Source organism: Scatophagus argus, chromosome 19, assembly GCF_020382885.2.
Source record: "Scatophagus argus isolate fScaArg1 chromosome 19, fScaArg1.pri, whole genome shotgun sequence".
Taxonomy (NCBI): Eukaryota; Metazoa; Chordata; class Actinopteri; family Scatophagidae; genus Scatophagus; species Scatophagus argus.
In genome coordinates, this window is record NC_058511.1 from 3,937,482 (window position 1) to 3,950,176 (window position 12,695).

At 42.8% G+C, this 12,695-nt stretch overlaps 1 protein-coding gene across 12 annotated transcripts in view; it reads right to left on the minus strand.

Moving 5' to 3' along the window:
• dtnba (dystrobrevin, beta a) overlaps positions 1-12,695 on the minus strand; it is a 36,954-nt gene that overhangs the window by 3,606 nt on the left and 20,653 nt on the right. For 4 of the 12 annotated variants that reach the window (XM_046373688.1, XM_046373682.1, XM_046373680.1 and 1 more), the window contains 6 exons: positions 11,387-11,483; positions 11,106-11,126; positions 10,694-10,847; positions 9,216-9,305; positions 8,942-8,989; positions 2,494-2,636 (listed from right to left, as the gene is read on the minus strand). In XM_046373688.1, coding sequence (XP_046229644.1) covers positions 2,518-2,636; positions 8,942-8,989; positions 9,216-9,305; positions 10,694-10,847; positions 11,106-11,126; positions 11,387-11,483 — 529 coding nt within the window. In that variant the 3' untranslated portion in view covers positions 2,494-2,517. Of the gene's footprint in view, positions 1-2,493; positions 2,637-4,229; positions 6,635-7,153; positions 7,187-7,438; positions 7,486-8,393; positions 8,398-8,941; positions 8,990-9,215; positions 9,306-10,693; positions 10,848-11,105; positions 11,127-11,386; positions 11,484-12,695 lie in introns of those variants that run through there. The other 8 variants (XM_046373692.1, XM_046373683.1, XM_046373686.1 and 5 more) reach the window with 7 other exon arrangements.

A 12,695-nucleotide genomic window follows, 5' to 3' on the forward strand; every position in this document is an offset into this window, starting at 1 on the left:
TTATCACAGCTTATCCATTCAGCTATTTATGGAAAGTGTTTGGTTCCTGAGCCTGTTTCGAAGCCTTATCAACACTGGCCACAACGAAATTAGGAGAAATACTGGAGAAATAAGGGATCTTTTCATTCATTAATTGTTGGACTAAAAGTGGTGGAATTTAACTAAATGTAGGGAGGAACAAAAATAGATAAATAAATAAGATCAAAAGTCCCAGAAACAAATTACAGAAAACATGACTTCAGTTTCCCAAATATTAGCTACAAAATGAAATAAAGCAACGAGAATGAATGAGCAACAATTTGACAATTGGCTACTTGGATAAACCATATTTTAAGAAAAAAAAAGTAATAAATCGTTCTAGCTTTTCAAATGTGAATATTTCATATTTTTAAGCCTTCTGTGAGAGTAAAGTGAACTCCTTGAAGTTTAGACAAAATAAATTATAAATATTATTTGGTTAACCAAATAAAAAAGTAATCATTAGTTACAGCTTGACAACATATTAGCACTAATACAATACAGACTAAATCCTTCACTAATAGCACATTCATGTTAAGAGTTTACAGCTTGTGAAATACATATTGATCACTTCTACGACATCTATGTTATCAAAGTGTTTAAAATATTTTAGAAAAGAATTGGGAAGGCCAACAAATCAGTGTTCACATCAGTGTATAACGCTCGTCAGCGATACTTTTATTTTCAAGGCCTACACCGGAAGTGTCGTGGTTATTCCCGCTTACTTGACGAAGCTAAGCTTTATGACAATTAATATTGGGAGCGACCTCACGCGGCCTTTACCGGACGGCCTGTCATAAACGGCACATAATCCCGGCGGGGGTGTGTGCGGGGCGGGGAGCCGGTGAGAGACACGTGTCTGAGTGTGTAGGGACGATAAGCTTTACTGGGTCAGGTAAAAAACACACACGGGGGCGCGTTTCAGACCGAATGCACTCAGTAACCCCAGCAGGCGCGCGCCCGCCCGCTCGCTCTCCGCGAAGGCGACGGTTCCGCGCGCTGATGTGTCTGTCTGCATCTGGTGTGTGAAGAGGACGGTGCGCTCCGGTTTAACATTACCTGCTGGTGTCGTGGGGGGCGCTGGGAGATGGGGTGTACGCTGCACCGGACAACGTTTGACACACAGTCGCTGTATAACGGTTGTCCGGTTGCCGTGATCCCCCCCCCCACCGCACCACAGTACAAAAGAACTCACCCAAGTTCACTCGCCCCGTGTACGTACCGCTTCGTCTTCACGCGCACATCATCCGCTAAAACGGAACCAACGGTTTGGCTGCGGAGCGCGCGAGCGTTGACTTTAGGAGATGACTGTAGCTAACTTAACGGGTGCCGGCGTGCGTTCACGAGCCAAAATGGAATGTTTATATTTACCGTGTCGTCCGTCCCTCAGGCACACGGACCCTGATGGTCGTCGCTCTCTCTCCTCTCGTTCACACTCAATCTCTCTCTCTCTCTCTCTCTCTCTCTCTCTCTCTCTCACTCTCTCTCACTCTCCTCGCGCTCTACCGGGTCTTCTCTCCCCGTTGCTGGCTCGCGCTCCCCCGCCTGCCTCTCTCTCTCTCTCTCTCTCACTCTCTCTCTCTCTCTCTGTCTCTCACCAACCGGCCTGTTCTCTCTCTCTCTCTCTCTCTCTCTCTCACGAGCCGCAGAGGCTGCCGCAACCGGAGAGAAAGTTTCCGCAGGGTCCTAAAGTCTACTGCTACGTAGAGCACACGCACGCACGCACACGCGCGTTCGCGCTCACGTGCACACAAGCGGATTAAGACAGGTGTAGAGAAGTGCGCAGACTCAACAAACTAACAGCAACAGCGCTTTTCCATGAAGTAAACAACATCAGTTAAGTCTAACTTTAGAAACAGCGAGATCATTTACAAACAGACAGACGTGGAGTTAAAGTCAAGGACAGCAAAGCTGAACAAAGATGGCTAAGCAGCTAACTGTAACGTCCATATTAAAGGCAACAATGACAAAGGACAAAATGTCCACATATAAGTCAGTTGTTCAGACAATTAGAGTAGTCAATACTATTCTCAACATCAAATACTCTTTATAAATTTAAAAAGAAACCTCTGGCAGGTAGTGTTGCATTATGGGTTGTTTGTAGCCTTAATGCTGCGAGGCTAGCGAGTTGGAGTCTGTCTAAAGTGTCTTTTCAGGTTTGTCAGCACTAACGGTGTAACTAAAAGCCACGTTCAACATACACAAGCTTCTCATGGCTCGCGTGACAAATTTAAAATTTCTTATCTGTGCAATTACTCAGTGTGGAACTGAGCATATCACATGAAAAGTGCCCAAATACCAACTGTCTCCGCAGTCCCGGGCCCTCAGGAGGCCTCTGAAGCACAACATACACTGAAATGTCACCGGCCTCATCATCACCAAGTCCCACATAATGGAATTTAGTTTTAAAGCCTTCACTGTTTCTGTAAACAACCGCTGTTTGTTGTTTTCTCCGGGTTACTTGTCTGCACCTACGAGCTACAAGCGAGTGGAACACATTCACCCGTTTTCTTGGTTTCCTCCAGTCTCACTTCTCCTCAGGTCCTTCAGCAGGTGAGGTTGAGGCCTGCTGCGACGAGCTGGAACCTGTCCTCTCTCGCTGCTGTGGACGTAGCGTTCTGGGAAGGACGGGAGAAGCAGTAAATGTAATGTGACCGCATTAGGCAGACTGAGTGGGACCACCTTTAAGAGTCATTTCTGGTGTTACTCATAAGAGCACAAGAGGATGAGCATGAGGGGCAAACAGTCCAAATGTATAATGATACAAAACAACAAATCCTCACATTTAATAAGACTGAACCAGCAAATATTTTGAAGTTTTCCTTAATAAATGACTTAAAGGCTTAGCCAGTTATCAAAACCACTAGCAGCTAATCTTCTGTTATTATTTCAGAGTTCAACTGCCAATCCGATCACATTTATTGCATCACCACTAACTCAGTCTGCCAGCTGTTGCTCCAGAAGAGAAAGTTAAACTCAGCTGAACCTCTGAGGAAAAGAGCGTTTAGATCCACACTAAACAGGGTCATGACTGCACTCGGTGCTGTGAGTCAGTATGGGAGGTGTTGGGTGGGGAGGGGGTATTTATAGCTGTCAGTGAGGTCACCAAGAACAGACAACCTCAACAAGCTTTATTCAGTCTATAATTTACACCCCCGCCTCACTCACACACACTCACACACACACACACACACACTCACACACACAGAGTCGTGACCTCTGAGGGAAGCTCATGGGAAAAGTGAGAACTGCTCATCCATACTAATGAGGACACTAAATCAGGGAGGAAGTTAAAAACATGCAGGAGAAAAATTGGGTGTATTTTTGGAGTCCATGCTGGGGTGTTTATTTATAGAAACTGGGTTATGACCAAAAAACGCTCACTGACAGGAAGATGTGAAATAAATAAATAAATAAATAAATAAAACAGAGCGCCTCTCCACAGATTACTGCCGGCCACTTTGGATGAAAGTCTGTGATTTTTGTCGGACTTCTTGCGCTAACTTTTCATTCCTAACATGTTTGGACTTTGTTGTGCAGTGGTAGCTTCTAACTAAGCACATTTACTCAAGAACTGCACACGTAATAATAAAGCAGTAAACGTTTCAAAGTTTTATCCATGTGATGGTTTGTCGCTGCTGCAGAATTCGCTCTCTGACTTTCACTTGGAAGTTATGGCGAAAGGCAACCAAATCAAATGCAGCGATAACCTTGAATTAAATTATGCATCTTTCTGGATCAGAATCAGAATTCCTTTATTTATCCCTGAAGGGAAATTCTTTCATGGATTTGACCATTACTGGAAACATTTGGAAGAAAATAATGTTAAGTACACAACTGACAAAATATATAACAAAGATCAAGCCAGCATTTTAAAGTGGAAATCAAACACTCCATTTCTCTTCCATTTAGCTTATTTCTCTGCAGAGCTCACAGCAGTCTTGAATGTTGTGGGATTTGGAAATGCTGTATTCCACATGAGAAAAGCCAAGTAATTTTACAAATGGCTCACTTTTCACAATAGCAGAACAGCAGAGTGTAGTTTTGTCAGATTTATTACATGACAGATTTTTTCCCCCCACACTGAAGTGCAAAGCAGAGCATGAAAACAGTCGTGGAAAGTCATAGAAAATCTACACCCTTACTTTAATGTTGTCTCTCAGCCTTTTGTGTGCCGTGGACGAAGTCACAGAGACAGACGAAACTCTGAGTTTGATGTTCAATATTATTTATTACAGATGAAGCACAGATCAACACTTTTCACATGCACCGTCAGCTCCAGCAGGTTCAGGCTGAAGGCGTTAAAGGCTTCGTGTCAGGACGCGTCCGTCCTCGTCAGTCTTGGTGTCTCTTGCTCTCTCTTTCCCACATACACGCCGCAACACGAGCTTTATTCAGTCACTCACACCGTCAGTCAATCATTCAATCCGAAAACGTGATAACCTCAGTCACAAGCGCTCGGTCAAACGATGCGGAGGGCCGAACACGTCTGGAGGAAAAACCAAACCGTGTGACCGACCCAAACACGTACAACACAGTTCAGTGCAGCTTCCTGCGAGCACAAATGAAGGCCCTGAAGAGCTAAAGTGGGTTTGAAAACAGTATTTTTCATGAAATTATCTCACATGTGTTATGTGAAAATAAATCTGACCTGACTCAAGCTCAGTAAGTCACTTTGGGTCCTGTGTGATTTGCATGAAGGCTTTTGGGCTGCTGCTTGACCTCCACAGAGAACTTCAACTCCCACAATGCCTTGCATGTTACACAAAGTCTGAAAGGCATTCAAGACTATGAAAGTGTGAGGAGTAATTCTGGGCAGGAAGTGTTTAGAAAATAAAAGTCTGATTCACTTTTTGCATGGATGAAGGTAATTTAAGCTGGACAGCTTTTCCAGACCATGTTTGTAAAAACTTAAAAAGTCAACTAAAACTCTCAAGGTGCACTGCAGTGAGAAACGACCTGTCGCAGAACTTAAAATTCTGCTTAAGCCCATTTTGGATGAACTCAGCAACAGCATTTTGTTCCTGATTGCAACAACAAAATGCTTAATATTTTCTGCATCTCTGCTTCACACCTCTCGTTGGTTTGTTCCGCAGTGCGCAGGAGGATTGTGGGTATGGTAGTATTTAGACACACTCTCTGCATACGAGTATGTGGTGTCCACGACCCGGTGATGAAGCATGTTTACTGGAACCGAAACTGCAGCATTTATCGCTAACGACTCTGATCTAATGTGGCTTGGATCTGGACCTCATCTGGACAAATGCTGAGTGAATAAATGAATGAAAATGTAAATGAATGCGGATGTTTTTCTGTTCTTTAAGCGTTTTCTCTCTGTTTGTGAGCTTATGTTCCTCTTGTTGCGGGACTCAGAGGGGTAAAGGAGAAACTGCATTAGCATTGAAGTCTTAAGGGTTTCTGTTTACGCCATTTCTCCATGCGTAAGTTCTTCTATTGAAACACAGTAAACAGGCTACAGTCCTCAAGAGGTGAAAGCAAAAAAGTGGGGAGAATTTAGAGAAAATAAACAATTTTGTCTAACAGATTTTTCTGTTATTATTTCAACCATATTTTGACCTCTCAGGTTTGTAATTTTTTTTAAAAAATAGGGAAAAATACTTTCAGAGCCCCCTTCTCCACACACTGTGTTTCTGTGCTGCTACACTGAACCAGTCTAAGGAAATGGTCTCATAGTCCTCTGTCCCTCACTCACACACACACACACACACACACACACACACACACACACAGACACACAAGTAATCAACTATGTCTTCTTTGACTGGTATTCCTCTTTGGAGTCCCACTGCAGTACCTCGACACACAATCGCGATCATACCAGCACCCATGGCACTAATCTCATCCAGGTTTCAGACACCTGGACCAGGACTGGGACCTTCAACTTCCCACCCAGGATCTCCACCACAGCCAGAGGGGGAGGGGGGAGGGTGGGGGTGGGAAAGGGGCCAGGCTGGACTGGATACAGCAGGAAACGTCCCATTAAAGCTTATCGTCTCAGCAGGGCCTGACCACACTCGTGTACACATGAAAACTCAGACTGAATGAATAAACAGCAAAATCGAAAATCAAAGCAATAAATACTAAGCACACAGTGCCGAAACTTAAAACATTACAACTCGCTTGTCCTCTTTTTTTTAAAAAACTTGCTTCTTTTTCCCGCCACTGTTTCTGTCCGACGTAGTTACATCCCGTATCTCCATCCTGAAACGTTACTGCAAATTTTATCCCTCACAGATTTCCTGAATACGTCCTACGTCCTTCTGTCTCTTCACAATGTCCCTCTCACTTTCTCGACCCTCGGGCATCTCGAAAACGCAGCACACGCACACGCTACAGTACAAGTCAGCAGGTTTCAGATTCCTGGTTTAGCTATGCACGATCAAATCAAATCAAAACTTTAAAAACCACAGTGACAAGACACACACAGAATCACAGCTATGCATCAGTAGGGACCCGGCGGTCATTTGGTGTCCAGCATCATGATTGGCTGATTGGCAGTGGAGCTCTAATCCCCATTGGCTAACGAAATGCGAGAAGATAATTTCTAATCCCAGCAGGGTCAGTCTTCTTTGGTTGTGACGAAACATCACTCTGCCTGAGGAGAGAAGAACACAACAGTCAGGCGACCAATCAGAAGTTCATTTCCTTTCATTTTCTGCCATGTGGGATTAAAGCAACACTCAAACATCTCGGGAAATACGCGTATTTACTTTCTCGACGAGAGTTAGATAAGAAGACCACCAACTATGCCCCAAAGAGCACATTTCTCCAAACATCTGCATCAGCTTTCAAAAACAGGTAACACCATCACATCTTTTCAAAGCTGACATAAACGACTTGCTGCTTCCGAGTCATGAAATCGTTCTCACAGTTTTCCCCATAAAACCTGAATGCAGCCCCTTTCTTTAACTAATACATCGGTTCACCAATTTCTGATTAAATGATGAAAAGGTGAGCCAAAGGTGAGCCGCAGTTTCACCTTTGTACTGTCCTTTAACTGTACAATGTGCTAAAAAAATCCATTTTAACTGAAACCAACTTAAGAAAGTTACTTTCTGAGTTTTTTGACTATTACGAAATTTAAAAAAAAGGATGACTGAATTGAATAACTCACCGTTTTTGTTAGCCCTGCGATCATGTTAACCTGCTAAAGAGAGAAAAGGTTTGTTAGCATTTAGCAGAGCACGGTGCAATGTGAAGCTAAAACAAGGGCTGCAGGTTTCTGCCACAAACTGTGATGAAAACCACACCGGCTCTTAGCACAGAAACACACAACATTACTGTATGTGGCAGGTGATACACAAACTGACTGATTCCAGAGACAAAAATAATCTCTTTATTAATCTCTCTACTGTGGACAGTTTGACTCAGTATTTTATCTTGAATTTGAAGACTTAACTGTGTTGAACGTGGGGCTGAACCCTGGTCTCCTGTCTGCCTGTCTGTTGGGGGGGTGGGGTGGGGTGGGGTGGGGGTTAGTACTGCAGGTTAGTAGTATTCTCATAAAGGCTTAGTCTGAGCCCAGGGAGCAGACCAGGAAGTGGTTTCACGACTTTGTCTCTGCAGGCGGTCCTCTTGCAAAGAGGAGGGGCTCCATAAAGCGCAGCGCGTCTAATGAGATGGCATGTTAACGAAGCTTGCTGCAGCGCGGACGAGAGCACCTGGAGAATAAGTCGAATAAGACGTCTCGAGGGTGTGCATGTGCTCGCACAGACACAGTGAGGCATGCAGGAAAAGCCGCGAGAGCGTTTAAAGTCTTAGCGAGAAGCTCAGGATTTTATTCAGAGAAGAAAAAAGAAAAATAAGATCAGGGACAACTGGAGAAACTACCCGCAGTGCATTAAGATGTTCTGCTAAAAATGAGCTAACTGATGTGTTTCACCTGTGACTGAAGTTTCTGTGCAGCCGGCATTGCATTGCTAATGTTTACCCATGATGGATTTCTTTTAGTATTTTCTGCGAGATGTTTGTTTTAAGAGTGGGCGCAGGTACATTTGTTCAAGTGCTGTACTGTACTGTCTGTAGGTACTTCTATAAGTATTTTTCACTGAACTACATTCATGTGACAAGCTAAAGTTACTTTGATTTCACATTCAAGACATATGATCAGCCTGTAAAATATGACGCATTATTGTAGATTAAAGGCTCTGCACACCCACACAGGTGTTTTCACTTATGAGGATGATTAAACCTGCTCAGGCTGCACTTGCGCAAAGCTCTGCTGGGATTTACGTGAGGCCCCAATAAGAACGGAAAAGTTATAACTTGTACTGCAACAGAACTGACAGGAGAGCTCCTGCAAAACTGGTACTTTTATATTGGTTCATTTAAGTACATTTTCCTGCCTCCCATCACTGTCTTTTAAGGGTTTGAACACTGTCCGTTCACAATGCTGGCCTCGTGTTTTAAGTAGTTCATTCTTGTCCTGCAGAGCTGAGCAACTGGATCAACTCAGTTGGTGTGTGGACAGACTTTCTAGCTGGAAAAACTTTTGTTCTCAATTTCTTCGCTAATCAAATATGATCTTTCATTAACAGTTGCAATAACGGTTGCACATAGCTGTGCAAAAGAACTTTTAGTTTAGTTCAGTTAATAAAAGGAATTTTATGTATTGTGTATTTTACGTTTTTATCATTTTACTTACTGATTGGTGCTACTTTTGCATGATAAAAGGTAACATTTGAAAAATGTTTTAATTATTATTACATCCTGACTATAGATGTGTTAATTTATCAATACTGATATCAGTCTCAAACAAGCCATGTTTGTTAGTCCCACTGCAAAGGTTAAGTATTATAATGATCATGTTAGTGTAAAGTTCACAAAGTGAGTAAAGAGAGAAAAATAATTTAGTGGGAAAAGATAAGTAAAGTTAAGTGAAATGCTGAGGAGATTAGTTTACCTCGATCCTTTCCGTTCAGAAGTCTCTCCTCTTCCTCTGGAACATCATCTGGCCAGAAAAGGGGTTAAAAGGTCAAAATGTGAACAAAAAATTTATTACTCTATTAAAGATTTATTATGTGGTTATCTAAAGAAAACACTAAAAAAACTGAACCTCGTGCACTTCCTGAAAATGAAGAGATAAACAACACGTTTGTCTTATTTGCTGTGGATCATCAACAGCTTGTGCACAAATGCGTGTGCACGTGTGTGTGTTGGTGTGTGTTGATGTTTACCAGAGTGGAGCTCTTTGACCAGTGAGGACACAGTGTTGGTGATGGAGTCGGCTGCTACCAGAAGGTCGTTCCTCAGGTTCCTTCGTGGGCCTGAGAGCGAGAGAAAACATCGATCACTTAATGTCGGACACCACAGGACAAAGACGAGACTGACTCTGAATTCTTCGTTCACACGGCACATTTTTAGAGTTCAGGGTAGCTCAGAGCAGCTGTGCAGCATTTTTACCACATTTTAAGCACCTCTGAGAGGCATATTTGTGATTTTGGACCATATAAATAAAATTTAACTTGATTTGAGTTAATGTTCCACGCTAATCTTCTGATAATGTGGAGAACGTGTCGCTGTTAAACACAAAACATCATTATGGCAGCATTTCCTGGACAAAACGACTACTTAGTGAACAATTTGGTCCTGTCAAATGGTTTATATTACTACACCACGAACTGTTAATAAGGTGAGACTAATCTGCAACACCGGCTGGAAACTACTGTACTGTATGATTATGTCTGCAGCTGAGCAGCGATTCAGTAAGAACATTTGGTACACGGCTGGAATTGACACCACAAACGTTTTACAGATGAGCATTAAAATACTTTTATTTTTATTAACGCTTGGAGTCAGACCTTTTATCTGCAAATCTGAAACATATAGCTTTAATTAAATTCACGAGGGATGCACCAATGCCAGTTCTTTGAAAGGTGACATAACTTACATTTGGGTACTTGATACTGAGAAGGAAATGTATACCGATAATTACAGGATTTTTCAGAGCAGACGGTGTGGGGGCCAAAGTTTGAAACAATAATAATAACAAAAAAATTAATTATTTCGGCCTAATCAGCCCATTCTTGTCTTGCCAATTTCCTACAAACTAATTGTATTTTCGTTACAGCCATACGAACAGACTCGGTGCTGTTCAACTATTGAAAAAACGTTAACTACAGAGGATGGAGATGGAGGATAGTTGGATTCTGTTGAAGATGTGAACTATGATTTACTGACTTTTTGGTTTATTGCCAGTGGTTTGGAAAATTAACTGATGGACTGAGAGGCTCCAGCATGCAGTACATGCTGTTCCAGCAGCACGTCTTACTGGAGTCTAGTGGACAATTCAGCACAGCATAATTTGCAAGTTTGCTCAACTTTTGTCATCATCGCTCCATACTGCAGGTCCTCCGACCTCCTCAGCTGAAGGGAGAGCTTAACAGGTTAACATCAGGATGCCGTGAAGTGGTAACGGGTGGGGTTGACCGACTAGTTTTATGATTGTGAGTACTTGAACGGTATTAGACTGATCGTGATTGTGGAGATTGTGGAGCTGCTCAGACGTGACTGTCCTCAATCATTTATTGCAATACCAGGCCAAAGCCATCAGATCTGTATGTCAATTTTTGTGCATAACCAAAAGAACTGTATTGTATGTATGTTTGTTTTTATTATTGTTTTTGTTTTAGCTTAGTTTGTGTTCCAGACTTACCTTGGGCAAACGCTTCTTGTACGTCACCACCCACGCCAGCGAGTGAATCTTGAGGAGGGTACAGGTGAGCCTGGGGAGATGCAGCACCTACAGAGCGGACGGCCGATGGGCTGGGGCGCGAAGGGGAGGCGTGAGAAGAGCCAGCTGCCTGCGCCTGAGAAATGGATTTATAAGCACTGTGACACTTCAGTGACATGAGAAACATCTAACTTATCATTTTTGCGGGAGCTGACAGCATCTCCACAATGTAGTCAAAGTTCTGGTAACTGCGGGAAACAGCTAATCCATTATTTAAGACCCGAGTGGAAAAATGTTGTTTACTTATTCTGACATTTAAAGTTTGTGCATGACATTAGGGCTGAATCTCACATTTACACAACCGTGAGTTCAACATAAGGGGGGATAAACTTACTGCCTGTCGCTGTTCCTCATCCTACAGGACCACAGCGTGGGCAGTCGGAAACAAACGGGGAGGAAAAGGATGGAAAAGAAGAGGTCAGATACAGTCAGAGCGAGAAAAGCTGAAACGACTGAGGAGGAAACAGCAGATGGGGAAAAGTGAGGCTTGTCACTGCAAGGACACAAAGAGATGTGAAGAAAAAGGGAGACTTTGCCCTCTAATGTGAGGCAATACACCATGCAGAAAACAAGCGGCGTTCTGTGTGTGTGTGTGTGTGTGTGTGTGTGTGTCACCTTGAGCAGCTTCATCAGCCCCTCCAGTTGTACCATCAGCTCCCTCCTGCTCTCCTGCAGAGATGACATCCTCTGCTCCAGCTCATCTTTCCTTTGTCTGCAACACACACCAAGCCTCCATTACGGTCACAAAACAGAACGTCGGGAGGAAGCAGAACAGAAGAACCCAGGACTCGTGCAAGGCAGAAGACCCAGTTAAACCGAAAAATATTACAAATGTTACAAAGGTAAAGGAATAGAATCAGAAGACAGGAGTAATTTATCCTTCTCACGTCATGTATCTGCAGATCTTCAGATTTGATTCAGCACGTATTCATTTGAACTAAGCCATATGAACAGTATTGATCTCAGGTAGCAAGATAAACAATCTGGAAATCAGTTTGTCTCTGCAAGGTGTAAATATAATAGACAAATACAAGAGACTCCAGTCTGTCTGATGTGGTTTACGAGTGGATAAAACTCAGCTGGGGGATTGCCAACCCCACCCTACCTCCCTTACACTTGTGCAGCGAGTTTTCAAGTTTCCTGTTTAGCAAAATAAGAGACTCATCCTATTCAAGATCATCCTTGAAAGACTCCTAAGCGGCAGAAGCCAGGTGAGAGAACTGCCCGAGAAATTCACAGAGGAATCAGATGGACACGTGGATGGTTGGAGATGAAAGATGAAAGAACACAAGGTCAGAAATCCTTGACATCTTCCCTGGTGGCGTGGAAGAGAGAGAGACTAAGAGGAGATGTGAAAGAGCCAGCTGACGTGAACACGAGAGAGTCGTGAGCATCTGAGATAAAACCTTTAAACTTTTAAACCTTGAAAACACAATCACGGCTGACATAAACCGGATCTCAGATGACAGAAGCAGCAGGGATGTTCATCGCACAGGCTCTCAAAGGATTAAAAAAGCAGATCAAAACTGCATTCAAATTATAAATTCTTATTTACAGTAACTTGGCAGCATAAGATAACAAGATTTAAGCGCCAGCATGTGTAACTAACATCAAACAGAGTAACAAACATATAGAGGTTTTTCCAATCTTTTTTTGTCCAAACAGTATGTGGTCTGGATGGGACATTAAAGCAGCTCTTGGCTCCCCCTCGCACGGCCAAGATAAATGGGTAAATAAACAAGTAAAACAAGAGCCTGAGTCATACAGTAACTCCAGATTTGAGTCATTATGATCCTAAAAGTAAAGCTTCAACAGTGGTGGAAAGTTACGAATAACCATTTTTTTCTGAATTATTTAACATATTTTTTTATTTCTTGTCCTTGTTCATGTGTGCTGGTAAAAAACTCTTAAAGAAGGATTAAAG